This window comes from Myxine glutinosa, chromosome 3, assembly GCF_964187855.1.
Source record: "Myxine glutinosa chromosome 3, kmMyxGlut1.1, whole genome shotgun sequence".
Classification (NCBI taxonomy): Eukaryota; Metazoa; Chordata; class Myxini; order Myxiniformes; family Myxinidae; genus Myxine; species Myxine glutinosa.
In genome coordinates this window covers 74,179,006-74,196,781 of record NC_136263.1, presented here as the reverse complement: position 1 = coordinate 74,196,781, position 17,776 = coordinate 74,179,006, and the positions used below count along the sequence as shown (strand labels likewise).

General features: G+C 43.9%; 1 protein-coding gene across 4 annotated transcripts in view; it reads left to right on the top strand.

The window, feature by feature from the left end:
• Nucleotides 1–17,776, top strand: part of LOC137423433 (epsin-2) — a 111,679-nt gene that overhangs the window by 77,888 nt on the left and 16,015 nt on the right. For all 4 annotated transcript variants that reach the window (XM_068110604.2, XM_068110601.2, XM_068110602.2 and 1 more), the window contains 3 exons: nt 1,162–1,348; nt 6,513–6,779; nt 16,398–16,499. In XM_068110604.2, coding sequence (XP_067966705.2) covers nt 1,162–1,348; nt 6,513–6,779; nt 16,398–16,499 — 556 coding nt within the window. The remainder of the gene's footprint in view (nt 1–1,161; nt 1,349–6,512; nt 6,780–16,397; nt 16,500–17,776) is intronic.

Sequence of the window (17,776 nt, the reverse complement as noted above, 5' to 3'; positions counted from 1 at the left end):
TCACCCCCCCCCCCCTTCCCACGCCTCCTCCCCCCCAAGCCCTCTCCCTCCCACACATCTCCCTGCTCTTAAATGTTGTGTGCTCTCAAGTGTTTGTGTGCGTCCCATTCTCTTGTCTTCCGCTCCCTCTTTTTATATATTTTGTTTGTCTGGTTGATTTGTTTGTGAAGTAAATGTCAGCTCTTTCACGAGCCTCGATTCAGTATACAAAAAAAAACATGAGCTTGACAGCATTGTGACCCCGCATGTAGTGCAGAAACATACCGGCTAATTAGCGATTCATTGGTGGCTTTTCATCAACTAATCAATGTTTTTCATTCGGGCTCTGTCTGAAAACGGCACCTTACCAAAATTGTTCCATGTTTTTTTTTGTTTTTTTTTTCTCAACGTGTGAAATAGATTTTGTGTGATAGCTTTGTTAAATTTGTCCATTTGTCTTCTTGCTTTGTTTTAACTTATGCAAATGGTGAAACCCCGATTAAAAATGAAGCTCATTTCTCACGAGAATGGTGCTCTGAAGAGAGCATAACTCTGACATCCACCAAGTTTTGTCACAAGTCGTCCACAACTTTTTGAAATATTATGCTATACGTATATCGTTTTTGGCCCCATCAGTCAATGGTGAAGAATCACTTTTTAAAAATTGTCTGATCTGGATCCGGATTGAAATCGTCACCAAAATTAAATCAACTATGCCTTGTCACACACCCAACATGTCCACCAGGTTTCGTCAAAACCAGTCCACCAACTTTTTGAGATATCATGCTATATATATATTTTTTTTTTTTTTTGCCCTCTCTCAATGGTGAAGAATCACTTGAAGTCTCAGATCCAGTTCTGGATCTTCAGCAAAATCTAATCGCCTTGTCCGTGTCACACCCAACTTCTCCACCAAATTTCGGCCTAATCCGTCCACAACTTTTTGAGATCCTGTTCACAAACAGACGGGTGAAAACATGACCTCCATCCACCTTTGTGGCAGAGGTAACCAACACCACAAATTCATTTTGTTAGGTTTGAATTGGACAAATTTTACTGAGTGCTTGACTGCTTGCCAGGGAAGTTATTGTGCTATCAATTTCAGGAATTTGATCCTGAAATGTTCAAAACTAAAAATTTGTTTGACTTGTTTCTCTCTCTCTCTCTCTCTCTTTCCCTTAGTCGTCTCTCCTTGACTTGGTGGACATTTTTACAGCTCCACCAGCTACTGCTCCAGGCATTTGGCTGGGTGCTCCTGGTGCTCCTGGTGCTGACTGTGTCCAGACTCTTCCAAAAACGTGGGGACTGCAACCTGCTTTCCCGGAAGCACCCACTGAACCTCTTCCTTCTCCTTGGGCTGCCATAGGTGGTGAGTGAGGTTTGGCTTCCCTTGGACAATTCCAATGAGTGGAAAAGGCATTTTGTGATCAAATGGACACAACCTTTTACAACTTTCAAATTTTTTTCCAGGTAAATTGATCATTACTTTTCCTAAAGTATCATTTTTATTTCAACGACAGCAGGAACCCTTTAGAGTAAATCGGCACACACAAACTACAAACAAGCACACAACTGGCAACTTTTCACATCCAACCCTGACATAAAACCACCCATGGTCGAGCACCAAAAACAAAACAAAAAACAAAAAAAAACAAGCTCACATGCTCACACACACTCGTACAACACTAGATCACTTGTGAGTAATAACGAAAAAAAGAGCAGAACAACCCATCAATGCGTTGCCGTTTATTTTGCTTGAGGTTTGCAAAGAAAAAAAACAACCTCCATCTGACCTCGAGCACCAGCACGTGACTGTAAGCAGCCACGTGGTGAATAAAACCGGTACGTGCTGGGACTATTGGCCTTGGGAGGCCTGCTGTGAAGTTGGTGAAACATTGTCTGAAACCCGGTCTGCTCTTGCTTATTTGCTCAAATTTGTGGAGTAGATCTAGTTTTTACTTTCTGGTTGGAAGCCCTCTCTTTAAAAAAAAAAAATTCCCCAACTCCCCAACAGGTTAAAAAATTCCCCAACAGATAAAAAAAGGGAGTTGTATACCCTCTGCCACCACCATCAGGTGGTGCTACACAGGACACATTTACATAAAGAATCTGCACCACCCCTGTGTGAGGCTGCGGCTACATAGCCTGTTACCTCCCCCCTCCTCCCCCCCACACAACGTTGTATATTCCCCTCCCCTCCTAAACCCCCTCCAACCCCTCCCCTCCAAAACTCCCCCCCCAACCCCTCCCCTTCAAATCTCCCCCCCTACCATCCCTCTCCAATTCTCCCCCCTCTCATTCTCTTCTCAAAGCTGCCTCCTCCCGATTTCATCTCCCTTCTATCTCATACCTCCACCTCCCCCAACCTTCTACTTTCCTCTGCCACCCCTCAAAGAACCCCTCACTGTGCCTCATCCCATCACCATCAAACCTTTCGTCCTCATCCTTCCCCTTCTTGTAACTCTTCTGTAATCTCTGACCTACTATTAACTGCTCTTCCTACCTCCCCCGCCCATGCTTCATCTGCCCCTACCCCACCCCTCCCGTCTCCTGCACCCGATGCTCCCCCTCTCTCCTCATTAACGATATGGACCTCAAACATCCCGGGCCTTCGCTCAAACCTGATTGATCTCTGCATTCAGGTTGCTTCTGACAATCCAGACTTGATCTGCTTAACAGAAACTTTCCTCCTTTAAGATGTCTCTGATTCCTTAATATCTCTTCCCGGTTACTCCCTCCTCCGGTATGATAGATCTGAGCCTCGTCCTGGTGGTGGGGTTGCTATCTTTATCAAAAACTCTCTTCCTCACTCTCCTTGCACTGCCCTCTCTCCACCCTACCCCCAGGAGTACCTCTGGCTATGGCTTCCTCTCCGCTCCCACCTTTTGTTCATATGTGTTCTGTACCGTCCTCCAAACAGTGATGACTCCATTCACATGTCGCTGTCTGACAACATGGACCAACTCTATCAACTCATCCCAACTCTCTCTTCCTCATATGTGGCGACTTCAACTGTCATCATGCCAGCTGGCTGGGTGTGGGTTCCTCTCACCAAACATGGCACCTCAGCAAAGGACTTCTGTGACTCATTGGGGCTGACACAATCTGTCAATTTCCCGACCCGGAAAATGGAGTATCTTCTCTTCTAGACTTGGTTATGACGAACTTCCCTGCAAATGTCTGCTGCTCTTCTTCTGCTCCAATCGGTTCTTCTGATCATGTGCTTGTTAAAGTGGACATCTCTCTGGCCATTCTCAGAGAGCCTCCTCAGCGTCGACTAGTCTGGCATTTCACTCAGGCCGACTGGCACGGGCTGCAAGCAGCGATCGATCATCTGGACTGGTCTCCCATCTCTACTGCCTCTGACATCAATTCTTCCTGGGAATTCTTCCAAAGCAAACTGCTCTCTCTCATTTACAGATATATCCCATCTCGTCTTCAGTTGTCTTACCCTTCCTCCCGTCCATGGTACACTGAATCTTGTGGTGAGGCAGTTGCACTGAAACAACTTGCCTTTGCCTCTTGGAAGGCAAATCCAACTGAAGGTAATCTCAGTTCCTTCCACCAAGTTCAGAACAAGCGTGTGTCTACCCTCAGGAGTGCCAGGAAGCACTATCTCTCCACACTCAAGAATGAACTCTCAAACCTGTCTCCTTCCTCCAAATCCTGGTGGCGTCTGGTCAAATCCGTTTCTGGTGTTTGTTCCCCCTCCATCCCCTCCCTCACCTCAAATGGCTACACAGTTGACACCGCACGTGACAAAGCCGAATGCCTCAACTCTGTGTTTGTCTCAAAATATTGTGTCCCAAACCATCTCTCTCTGTTCCCACCTTTCCCAGTCGAACCCAACTGCTCCTGGACTCTGTGTCCTTCTCTCCTGACAAGGTGGATAAGTTTTTGTCAAACCTCTACTCTGATTCTGCAACTGGACCAGATGGCATCAGCCCACCAGTCCTAAAATCCTGCTCTGCCGCTCTATCTCACCCTCTCTCTGTTCTTTTCACCCTCTCTTTTGCTCAAGGTCATCTGCCAGCATCTTGGAAATCGGCAAACATTACCGCTTTACACAAAAAAGGTGCAAAAACAGATCCTTGCAACGACAGCCCAATCAGCCTGCTCCCAATTATCAGCAAAGTCATGGAATCCATCATTGCTTCGGATATCAAATCGTTCCTCTTCTCCAATGGCTTGATCTCCGTTCATCAATTTGGATTCAGACCAGGTCATTCTACTCTGGACATGTTGCTTCTGCTGTCTCAACAATGGATGGAGGACCTCGATGCCAAACAGGAAATCAGAGCCGTCTCACTCGACATATCACGTGCCTTCGATACGGTCTGGCACCCAGCTCTGCTCACCAAACTCTCCTATGGTATCCATGGAAATCTCCTTGCTTGGCTTGCGGACTTCCTCTCTGGTCGTAGTCAACGTGTGGCCCTGAATGGATTTCTCTCATCGCCCCTTCCTGTTCTGGCTGGAGTTCCCCAAGGTAGTGTTCTGGGCCCTGTGCTTTTTCTGGTCTTCATCAATGATCTCTCCGACTCTCTGGAAAATCCTCTCTATCTCTTTGCTGATGACTCCACTATCTGCCGCTCCATTCCTCATCCCTCAGATCGGCAGCCTGCAGCCTCCTCACTCTCTGCAGACCTGGACAAAATCACAGGCTGGTCAAACAAGTGGAGCATGTCTTTCAATCCTGATAAATCTCACACTCTTACTATGTCTCTCCGAAAAGACCGACTGGAAAACCCTCCCATCTACTTTCTCAACAATCCTCTCCAAGAAGTTCTGTCGCTCAAGCTTTTGGGTCTCACTATCTGCCATGATCTTTCTTGGGAAAACCACATTTCCAAGCTGGCCTCCAAAGCCAGTCGCCGACTGGGCATCCTCCGTCGTGCGAAGTCCTTCCTTGGCACACCTGAGCTCCTCACCACATACAAGGCTTTCATCCGCAGCTCAATGGAATACTGTTCCCCCCCTCTGGGTCGGTGCTCCTGCCTCACACCTAGCTCGGCTTCACGCTGTTGAAGCCAAAGCTTTCAGAATCATTGGAATCTCCTGCGATGAAGCTAACTCCGAGGGCCTTTCACTCACTCACCGCAGGCAGGTTGGTGGTCTTTGTCTTCTACCGACTCCTCTCCGGCCTTGCTCCCCCAGCTCTCTGTGCTCTGTCCCCCAAATATTCGTACAGGTCGCACAAGATCTGCCAGCAACCCTCTTATGGTTAAACTGCCAAAATCTAGGCTCTCTGCTCACCTTCACTCTTTCATTCCCCTTTTCTCCCACCTCTGGAACAAACTCCCTCACTCTCTTCAATCCCACTCCTCCCTCCAGGTCTTTAAAACAGCTGTTCACCACCATCTCTTATCTTCCCCCATCCAATACCTTGATCTTTTCTACCCCCGCTAATTCACCCCAGATACTTTTTCGAAATTCCAACTTCTTTCCTGGAAGTCCTTGCAGTGTCCATATGTTTTATACCTCTCCCACCTCCCCCCCAGCCCTCTCCCTCCCTCAGTTCTCTCAATGTCCCTGCTCTCAAATGTTGTGTTTGTGTCCTTCCCCCTCTCTCCCCATCTTGTATACCGCTCCCCTTATTTTGTGTTTTTTGTGTCAGTTTGACTTTTTGTGTGATTAATGTTAGCTCTTTCACGAGCCTCGATCTTGTATACAACAAAAAAAATAAAAAAATATGTACCCCGAGTTTGGAGTTTGTAACTTAAAATGTAGTAACTTCTTGTTGTCGTGACTTTAAAAATGTAACTTAAAATGTTGTAACTTTTGTACCCCGAATGTAAAAACGCTTAACATGCGTAGAACACATACAAAGAGATTTTTCTCTTTTATCTATCTATAATTCCAGTAATCTCTGTGTGTATGTGTGTGTGTATGTGTGTGTATGTGTGTGTGTCTGTGTGTTTGTCTGTGACCGCTGTTTCTCGACAACCACGGGTCCGATATACTTGAAACTTGCCAGGTATATTGCTGGGGACCCGAGGATGTGCCTTTTCAAGGTTTGAAATTAATCGGACAAGTGGTTCCCAAGGTATGGTCACCGTACTCGCAAGCCGTTCGCTTTGGCTTTGCGAATGGACCAAACCATTTCATGTAAATAGAGGGGGGGGTTCTACCGTACTCGCAAGCCGTTCGCTTTGGCTTTGCGAATGGACCAAACCATTTCATGTAAATAGAGGGGGGGGTTCTGTGGTCGTTACTGCCACGTGGTTTCAAAGTTTTTTTTTGTTGTTGTTGTTTGCACGCATGTTTTTTTGCACCCACGTACGGGCATGCCCTAGTAGGTATAAATGCCACCTACGTTCACTTTATTTGTGGCTTCCTTGGTTTGCGAGCTTGGCTTGATTGCCAAGCAGCAAGACTTTAATGCCAATTTGGCATTTTTGATTCTTGTTTAATTGTAACGCATTGTTTTCTTGCAGGAAAATCAAATATAATGAATTTGTTTGATTTGAAGATTAAAGATTTCTGTGCTAATTTTTTTTTTCTTTGAACCATAAATACCTGAAAAATTGCAGGAGCTAGTGTGCTGGTTGCTGCTGAGCCAAGTCCATGGCTGCCGACAGCTCCACCCATAGTGCAATGTGAAAACCAAACGTCTGGTCCCTGGGCAGTCTCACCTCAAACTCCATCTCCACCTGCCATGACATCTGAAAGTGAAGTATCTGGTCCAGATCCTTGGACTGCTGTTCCAGCTTCAGCATCTCTCCCAGTTTCTTTCTCCACTGAAGTGGATCCGTGGCCCTTCCTCGATTCGGCATCACAACCTGAACCTGCTGTTCCAGGTATTGTGCTTTGCCAGCAATACATTTTTAGCTCACCTGGAACGAAGTTCAGGGGAGCTTATTCGATGGTGCATCATTCGTCCGTCCGTCAGCCCGTCCATCCGTAAACACTTGCAACTTCTTCGCCGAAACCGCTGAAGGGATTGTGACCAAACTTGGCACAAATTACATTTGTTGTGTTGACTAAAGTTTGTTCACGGCATTAAGAAATCGGGGTCTAAGGGGGTTTACCAGGTCAAAGTGGATCCCTGTTTGAACCCCCCCCCCCCCCCCCAAAAAAAATAGGAATTTGCTTTCTCCTCTGAAACTACACATTATTTTGATGAAACGTGACCACAACCTTCATCCCCCATGATGTACCAAAGTTTGTTCACTGCACTAAGAAAATCGAAGTCCAAGGGGAACTATGGGGGTCAAAGTGAGTCCAGGTTTGACCCCCTCCCCCCCCCCCCCCCCCCCACGAATAGATATTTGCTTTCTTCTCTGAAATTGTGAAGTACTCCCCATGGGGAATAAGATATATTAATGACGTCAGGATTCGTAATTATAATGCTTCATCCGATCAGTATGAATTTTATTTTTCTCTGCAATTGTTGGTGGTTCAATTTTCACCATAGGAGTGCCTCCTGTAGAATATATTGATGGTTATGACATCATAGGTCACGTGGTGTGGGCGCCATCTTTGGAAAAAAACGAAAAACATTACACCTCTATCTCCGAAACCACTCCATGAAAAATTGAAATGTGGCTCATTGTAAAGAACTCAACATGGGGAATAGGTGTTGATGATGACGTCATTGGTGCCGTAATTATGACGTCATTCGACAGGGAGAACGCCTGGTCTGATCTGTGGGATGGGGGGGGGGGGGGGGGGTGTAACAAGTTGTAGAAAGAAAATCAAGATTAAATATAATATTGTAAGTAGAACAGTCACGAAACTGTGATTTTTGTGCGCCGTTGTTTACAGTCTTGATTTCCACAGAGTGATTACTAAAAATATTGACCCTTCCCCCAACTCCCACAATTCTATGTACATGCGGCTCACATATATATATATATAGTCAATAACAACTGCTTCGGATGAGCGGCACTGTGAATCTTGATCTTCATTGCTGACACAAAATACAGAATAAAATTCTATCTAATGATATTTGGAGAGCCTCGTTTCAAAGAATTGAAAATTCGGTGAAAATACAAAATCGCCACTGAAAGCAAAAGGTCTTACCACATGGGCATGTATGCAACTTAATGTTTTATTTGCTCAGTTTCGTACGTCATAATTGAAAAATGTTTTTTTGGGGGTTTTTTTCGTGAAAAATACTGAGATTATGAAAAAAGATAATATAAATAGTCAAAAGAAACGCCTGAAATAAAATGAAAATTATGAAGCCCCATTGTACAAAATCTGTCAGTTGCTGCTAAATAAAGTTTGACCAATCAATGGTAAGTCTTCAACCACTCATTATATAAAACATGTTAAAACGTGTGGGAAGCAATGGCAACTCTTCCCCTCCCCTAGTTTATTTGTCAATGTACATAGTCACATCTGCATACATCATTTGTAGATGAGCAAACATGAGCATTGTAATCAAGGTCCCATGGATCTGGTTTCCACAATTTTTCCATCTTCACTTGCAATTTTATTGTTCGTATAAAAGACTGGGCTCCTATTGCTATTAGACTTATTATTCTTTCTGCTGAATTTTATGGAAGCTGTAGCGTTGTCACTGTTGCTCCGATTAAGTGGAAACCTCACAGGAATGTTGGGGCCAATGGGAATTGATGCCATTTTTTTCCAAATTTTGATTTTGCCATCCATTGCAACCAGCTTGGATTTAAAGCGAAAACTTCTCTGAAACCGCAAAGTGCTTTCGATTTTTGTCAGGTTGTGATCATCTCCCCATGGTCAAGATGTCATCGGTTGTTAATATTATAAGTATTAAAAAAAAAAAAAAAAAGTTGTTAAATATGATGTCATTGGTGAAGCGGTTTGCCAGCCACATTGAGGTAAAAACTTTTTTTTGTATGATTAACATGAAACATTTTTTGTCATCTGCAACAATAGCAACTTGAATATGAAATTTATTTTTGATCGGTCACATGGTATGGCAATGAAAAAAAAAAAAAATTTGATGTCATTTAATTACTAATATTCCCCATGTTTTTGCATAATTCTGGTGACACAATATACCACTTTGGAGCAAGAATATACCACCGGACATGGAGGATTTGAAGGGTGGAGATTTGACTCAAACTATGTTTTATAATTTCTATATTTTTTCCAGGTACAAAAATACATGCTGGTTTTTTTATTTTTTGATATTTTTTGTTTTTTATTGAAGGGTGAAAATTAGTTTTATTTACTGAAGGTTTTTGTTGAAGGGTGATATTTTATTGAAAGCTTTATTTTGAAGGGTGGTTTTGTTTTATTTTTTGTTTTTTCCATTGATAAACAAAATAGAATTTTTTTTTTGCAAATGAAAAGGTGTGCATGTGGATGCAAGTTGCTGTTAGCTATCTTAACAGGTGGGTGGGTTTCAAGAGATTCAACTGTTACCTTGAAGGGACCCAAGGGAAATGTGGCATTTGATGGATATGGGAATCTTTTAGTATGATGTATATTACAAAGGTCTTCACCTTTTCAACTTGTTACCTGAAAAGTATTGATGCATGGTACTCAAAACCAATTTGTGTTAACCACACACTAATCTGTGGTAGTTTATGCTCCTTGTCAGTTTCTGTTCCATTTTTTCTTTTTCGATACAATTTCAGAGCAACATTCTGCCTCAAAAGGAATTTGAACGGCATTTATGGGAAGCATATCACTTTTCAAATGATTAAATGGATTCTTCCTGAATTGTTTCTCTGCAGCACAATCCTCTGGAATTGGGTTGTCTGAACAATGCTTTTGTGATATCTTAGCATTTGGAATAGCTATATTGCACTCTCTGAATAGCTGAGCATTGTTTCTGACCAAGTGCATCCTGTTCTGCTTTGTTCCCGACCGTTGGTAGACATGTTTGGTTTTTCCATGTGACACTTTCCTTCTGACATGGTTTGTTCCATCGTATTTATTTTTCCTTTGTCTTATATTGTAATTGGCCTCCACTCATGTTGGTATGAATTGGAAGGCAATCAAATAAATACAAAGGAGAGTAGTTGGGGTTGGGATTGGAAGGGGGGAGGTTCCAAACATACCATACTTAGAACTAAGTCCAAACAAGGCATAAGTCAGTGAAAAATTGGTGAAACGCCTTTAAACTCGAACTTGTTCTGTAACTTGTCATTATAAAGTCATGTACTAAGTTTTTCAATTGAGCATGTTAAAGGGTATGGGGAAAAAAAGTCTAGAAACTACAGGTGGGATGCAGGCAGACAGACGAACAAACATATTAGTCAGGTTCACTATGTAATTTCGTTGGAATTTTTGGGGGATTTGGAAAACTATATATTTTTGGAAACTATATTGTATAGTCAGTCAGAAAACCAATGTTGCTATTTGCACAGACTCCTGTATGGCGGCCATCTTGGATTTTCAAAATTGCCGCCGTAGAACTAATTTTTCTCAATATCTCAGCTTCTAAATAACATAGAGCTTTGATTCTAACGGCTAAACATACATTTTCAAGGGCCCCGAATCCAATGGTAACAAGTTCGATAAGCTAGACATGACCATAGAGCTTCTATGTGGCGGCCATCTTGGATTTTTCAAACTGGCCGCCGTAAAACTGATGTAACCCACCTTCTAAAGAGCACAGAGCTTTGATTCATCATTGAGTAAAGTCATCATCATCCTCATCATCGCTTTCGTTCATCACATCTTGAGAGTCCTCATCATTTTGGCACTGAATGTCACACTGACAAAGGTCTGTACAAGCCAAGTTGTTTGTTCTGCAGGAACATCTAGATGAAGAACAGTCTGTTTTGCACTGACATCTAACCATTTGAATGATGGCCTTGGGGGCTGGAGGCTCCTCAGTTGTGGTTGGTTTCACTTGTCCATCCGTGTCTTTGTAAAAGCCGTTTTGCAGGGGATTCAACTGAGGATCCTGTTGAGCAATGCTTGCCTGACCCCACACTCTGGCTTGGATATGGACTCTAAGGATGTGCTGCTTGAGAGCTCCAAGAGTAGGAGGAAGCCTGTCACTTTCTGCCATGTGTTTGCAAAAGAGATACCATCGTAGTTCGGGGATGCTGTCGATGTGGATGCCATTTGGAGAGTAAGCAGCGCATACAAAGTTAGCTAGTGTGGACAACATGTCCTCCGTCACTTCAGTTGCATCTGAAAGCATTCGCACGGTGTCTATGACATCTTCACTTGCTTTGAGGTAGACATGCAGCCAGGTTGCTTTGCCTATTCGAGAGAACCTCCCAGTGTTGTCTGCCCCTGTGAAAGCATGAAAGGCTGGCAACGCCTTTGCTCTTTCGACCCCTAGAGCTGTCCACAGTGGCTCTATTTGAAGTATTCCAGATGCCATGGAAATGGATGTATTCCTCAGCAGTAGGTCATAGTTTGCTATGACTAGTACCAGGACATCTGTGTCGGGAGAGAAGAACACCAACTGCGCATCATGTGGGTTTCGCTGGGATGCCAGCACGGCCTGGTGGATCAACAGGGTGTCAGCTTCTTCATGGTTGTTGTCCTCGAAGAGCAGGTCACTGTTGCTCCTAATACGCCCTGAAGCAGACGTGATGATCAACTTGGATGAGTGACTTGTATATCTGGCAACGAAAACTCTAGAAGTCAGTCAGATCAGCCTTTGTTTTGTCATGAGAAAGGAATCTGCTCATTGGGATGTGTTTGATGTTGGTGTCATCTCTGACTTGATACTGTACTGCATCCTTTCCTTGCCTTCTTTTAGCCCTGGTAGCACTCTTCAGAGAATCGTTTTTGTACGTGTCAAAGACCAGTATGATCTCATCACAATCTTTTGTTAGAGACATGAGTCTGTCATTGAAGCATTCACCCAGATCGTTGACTTTCACTACAGTGGCTGGTTTCTTTGTCAGCTTATGCACAAGTACCATCCCATCCACCAGTGCAATCTTCCGACTTGTAGGTTTACTAGATGTGGATGCCATAGTTCTTGTGTCCATTGGATCTTCTTGTAGAACACTTGCAGCTGGTGTCTGTTGCTGATCTTCGGGGTGAATTTCTGCTCTTGCTAACTTGTCGAGGAGATGAATTAACTTCGACTTGTCAGTGCATGGAAGAATTGTCCCATCTGGAGCGAACAGTGCTCTTGGTGTCACAGTGAACTCGTAATTTCCGATGGCATATTTCTGGTTGACGTCTCTGTTTGACTTGGCAAGGACCATGAGCCTTCCGTACAGTTCCTTAGTCTCCTTCAGATCCACAGTCCTGTCTCTGAGTTTCACTGTGGTTCTCTTGTTCCCAGACGTGAACATCTCGTTGTTCTCCTTCTTGACTGGTGCCCAGAGGCTAACATCTCCATTGATACGCTCCGACACGTAGTCTTCATACAACTTCTGACCAGTGACATCGATGTTCAGGATCTGTGGTACATACTCGTCTGGGATGTAAGCATTCGTTATCACATTGTGCAGCTTGTCACCTTCAGTGTCAAATGGATTCCCATGACTCAGTATCGCAGCCTTGATCTTGTTGATTGCTTCATGCTCCCTCTTGACTGCACTTGGACCAAGGTCATGATGTTCTGTGATCTTGTCACCTTCCAGGCCAAACTGACTCTTGAAGTCTTTTGACAGGCATGATAATTCTGGTGTAACCATGAAGAATCTCTGTCTAGCATTGGCATTGTTAGAGATGCCAATCAGTCCAGAGTGAATCTTCATCAGCTTGTTCAGATGTTCACATGCATGATCTGGTCCAATGGATACAAACTGGATGTCATTCTTGGTTACTGATAGATTGCCAGCTCCTAGTTCTTCCCAGGTCCTAGGGTGATTGGTTCTTAGGTCATACATGTCTGCGATGTATCGGGGCCAGAGCCGCTTGTATTTGATCCAGTCCATGGCAAAGAATAACTTGCTCAGTTCTTCTCCAGCTTGGAGGTGAAGCACCAGGTCAGCACTCCATGATGCTGCCACGAATAACAGGATTGTCTCCACCCGATGTAGATAGTTCATCATTGACTTGAACATTGCATTCTTGGATCTCCGTGCTTCCCACTCCTCGAGTGCCGTCACCACCCCATCAGATGTCAAGACTTGAAGGAGTTTGGTGTTTGCTTGTTTTACAGATTCAGCTTTCGTGCACTTGTTCATCTCAGCACAGGCAGCTTCTACTCCCTCTGTTGCCTCGAAACACACATCCTTTACTTGTGGGTTGTCCTTCAAGAACTCCTCCAGAACCATTTCATAAAGTGCTACATATGAATATATATGGGCACGGAGAGACCGCTTGTAGTGTGTACATTTCAGGATTTGCTGCGTCGTGGCTGGACCATAGACATCAGCTTCTACCCAAGCATCATCAATGCCTGAGTTCTCCATGGAGGCTCCGAGGGCTCGGAGAGCCGCCATGACAACATGCAGCTCACCCAGTCTGGGGACGACTGTGCGTTTCAAGTCAGGTCTTGCATCCAGCAGTTGCACCACCTTCTCGTAGAGGGCCATGTCAAATGAAATTACAGTGGGATGATCTTCACCAACTGCCAACATCCTTAGCTGACTGGCTTGCATGATCACGGTCAGTAGGGTTGGCCACTCATGCGCCACCTCTGGAAGTAGTGGCAAGGCACCAACCCGAGTCATGGACTGGCGTTCAGACAAGAGCGAGTTGTATCCTGCCCAACCTGGAATCTTGCTGGAGTGTTCCCTCGCTTTCATCCTGGATAGAGCAGAAGCAACAACCCATCCCAGTTGTGTCAGTTGATAGGATCTGGAGACCCCCTTGTTGATGACAAACTCCTCTGTTCTCTTCGTAAGCTGTGGTTTCGGCTTGTCACAGTGCAGCACATCTACATGGTATGGAGTGACCGATAGACTCTGTGCATCACCGATGATCAGAGGTTGCGCAACTGGTTCTCCAGGGACATCTGACTTCTGGTACACTGCAGTAATCGTTGCGTGAGTGGTTCCTTTCCCGTCAGGAGTATCCTCGGCAAAGTCCGTGTTGTCTGCAGCAAAGAACACAAAGGCTCCCCTTTTCAGGAATGGTGGCACATACAGACCTTCAAACTGCCTGGTGTTTTCTACGACAGCATTAGCAAGAGCAGTTTCCATGAGGGTGCGGACAATCGAAACACAGTAGCCATGTGCATTGAGAAGTCACATCAGCTTTTTGTTGCGTGTGTCATGATGGACAGTCAGAGCCAATCCCAGGACTTGGGGTTTTTCTCTTGAATGGGGTGGCCTGAATGTTGCGGATTCGCTGCTTGGTTTGTACTTCACCTGTCTGTTGGATTTGAATCCATACATGATGTTCTGACTCACAGTGAGTGTTGATCTGTCAACAACACTGGTCCTCTTCTCAGTTTCCAGCTTGTCGACAGGCCCTACCATTACCCAGCGGATCATGGTGTATAGTTCAGCCGGAACATCGTTGATATCGCTGGACACCTGTATGGTATTTGCTTCCTGGTCCTTCTTAATGAATTCTGCGATGCTCTTCCGTATCACTTGTGCTGCTTTGTAGATTGTCTTCAAGTTGTTCTCGTTATCGCCATCACTTGTGATTGCAGAATGAACCATCCTTTCCTCACATGCATCTGAACAGTCGAGGATGGCCGATTTTCTTCGGTCTTTTTGGAGAACAGATGTCACGCTTGGCAACTCAGTGACGATTCTTTCTTTCAGCCACTTTCTATTGAATGTAGGTACATGCTTTTCCAAGTGTTCTGAGCCAATTATATTGACATAAGTGGTTTCAATGTCATCCATGGAGAGATAAGCTTGGTTTTGTGTTTTGACATCTCTCAGGTTGATCATCTCAATCAGACTTGCCCGTTGCAGCAATAGTTCTTTGGCTGCGCTGCTTCTGTTTGCGCTAGGTCTGTCTCGTACTACATGGAACACATGTCTTCTCCAACAAGATTTGTGGTACTGAAGGTCAATTGCGTGTGCATCACCTGGTGAGATACATGTGTTGAATCGTGTTTTCAATAATGCATCTTGGGACTTCTCTACAGCCTCTCTAAGCTCTTGACCAGCATTTTCAGTCCTAACCTGGTAGAGTAGTTGGCCATCATCTTTTTGGCAGAAGAAACACTGCTCTTTATCCAGTGGCACTGTACACGAGCGTGTGAACGGGGATGTTGCATCAGATGTTGATGAGCCTGGCTCGTCCATTTCTGTGCTTCCTCTCTTCTGTCCGCGTTTTTTTGCAGTATAGTGTCCAGTTGTTACTGCATGCGCATGGCAGTCTCTGGCACGTTGTAGCTCGCTCTTGTTCGTTGCACTGGAGTAACAAGTGCGATGCCAAACTGCCTTCTCTGTAGAGAGTGTTTCTTTTGTGCTGTTTTGGAGTCGTTTATGGACTTGAACGTAGATGCCATCATGCAAACTGGCCCTTTCTTCTATTGTCTTCAATAAATGTTGGTAGGAATCTATTCTGGGGTTTAACACCAAGGATCCTTTCTTGACATCATCAGCCTTGCATAAAATGCACTGCTTACAGTTCGTGGACTCCTGGGCTTGCCCCGCCCCTTCACCATCTTGTTGCATCTCACTCATAATGTGACATGTAGAACCTGCAAAGACAGCAAAGCAAAGGGAAACGTCACCGATATATACAACCACCACCACAGACATATTGATGTATAATGGGCTACAAATACACTACCACCATCACCACAATATCAGGTATATTGCTCAGTATATAAATAATACAAAAACACACGCTGTAAACTAATTATTTTCCTCAGCTGTACCCTGGGGATCAAACTTATTACTTTAGTAGCTTGTCCATCCGTAAACAGATTTTAAGTTCTCATGAACATTAGGAGTATCTGTGTGTTATTTGGCAGTATGCCACAAAGGCCCACAAAGGGCAAAACACTCGCAGTAGAATAGTATTTCTCATTACAGTCAACAGTCAGGTTCAGCATGTCCAGATTTTAGATTTCGTTGGATTGTTTTTGGGATTTAGAAAAATCAAAGCTCCGTCTTATTTAGAAGATGAGATCCTGAGAAACATCAATTTTACGGCGGCCAGTTTGAAAAATCCAAGATGGCCGCCACATAGGAGCTCTATGGTCATGTCTAGCTTATCGAACTTGTTACCATTGGATTCGGGGCCCTTGAAAATGTATGTTTAGCCGTTAGAAACAAAGCTTTATGTTGTTTAGAAGCTGAGATATTGAGAAAAATTAGTTCTACGGCGGCAATTTTGAAAATCCAGGATGGCCGCCATACAGGAGTCTGTGCAAATAGCAACATTGGTTTTCTGACTGACTATACAATATAGTTTCCAAAAATATATAGTTTTCCAAATCCCCCAAAAAATCCAACGAAACTTTAAATCTGGACATACTGAACCTGACTATATAGCCCCTTAAGGTGAAACCGGTAGGGGACTAAAGAAAGATGTTGCTGCCACCATGTTTTTGAGAAGTTTATTGGGAAGAACCTAATAGTATAAAACGTTGTACAAATGTTTTTTATTTTCTTCTCTCCTTTGCGATTTCCTTTCAGACACCCAACCAGCATTTGACCCATTTGGGTCGACATCAGCCACCAGTGAGCCACTTGTTAGAAGCATGACTGTGTCACCTCAGACCACGTCATCTGCCTCAGGTTTGACAACGTTGCCTGTACAGTTCGCTGCACTCAGTTTGGTTTTGAAATTTGCTCGGATATCTTAGCAATGTGGATGTGCATTTGTTCGGTTAAATTAAGCTTTTTTGTATTCTTCCACTTCATTCAATGAAATACAAAATAACAAGAAATACATCATGTGAGAAAAGAGGAGGAACTTGAATAAAATCATGGCTTTCAAAATTTCATGTCTCTTTGACGATGGATTGTGATCAAATGGGGAAAACTAAGATGAACTACTTGTACCCCAACCCCATGTTATTTTGTGATGTGTTGCTGTTTCATTCGAAACCCTCGCCATCAACCTATTTCTAGTTCATTGGTGTATTCAAAGCAAGTGAAAGAAATGACATTTGTAAGCCATTTATTTTGTGATTGAGTATTTTGTGGGGCCTTTTTTATGCGTCTGGCGACTTCGTCAGCCCAATTATGTTTTTGGGTTGTCCATCCGTCCATGGTAGGTTTTTGTTACCGCGATAACTTGATAACGGCTGAAGGGAACAAAGTTAAACTTGGTACAAGTATGTATCATGATGAAAAGAAAAATGGATTACATTGTGGGGTCAAGAGCCAGAAGTCCCATTCGGTAAATATTCTGTCACTGTGCTAACTTGTGAACCAGTGATGGGATTTTGACCAAACTTGGTACAAGTATATACAACAACAAGCAACAGGCATTTTAAGGCCATTTTCCCTGCTGGAGCGGGGGTTAGCCTTGCGGGCCCCATGACTATCTTCTCCATTTTGCCCAATGTTCTACATCTCCCCTTGTTAACCCCCTTGCCCGCATTTCTTCTTCCACCATCTTTAGCCAAGTCTTTCTCGGTCTTCCCCGTCCTCTATTTCCTTCTACATTCATTTCCATCATTCTTCTCAACTAGTCACTTTCATCCTTCCTCAACACATGACCAAACAATCTCAACCTATTTCTCTTCACAGCATCAATCACAGGCTCTATTCCCATCATCTTTTGCAATTCATCATTTGTCTTCCTCTCTCAACGATACTCCACACATCCACCGAACCATTCGCGTTTCCACCCTTTCCAGCCTTCGTTGCTGCTCTACGTTCTTACGTTCTACATTTCCACCCTTCTCCATTTGGTACAAGTATATATTATGATGAAAAGATAAACTGATTAGTTTTTGGAGTCAAAGGTCATGTCAGATAAAAATGTGATACTTGAGAATAATGTGGGTGGAGGCATATCAGTCGACGTTGCGACATCGAAGAGTGCCATTCTAGTTTTTGTAATA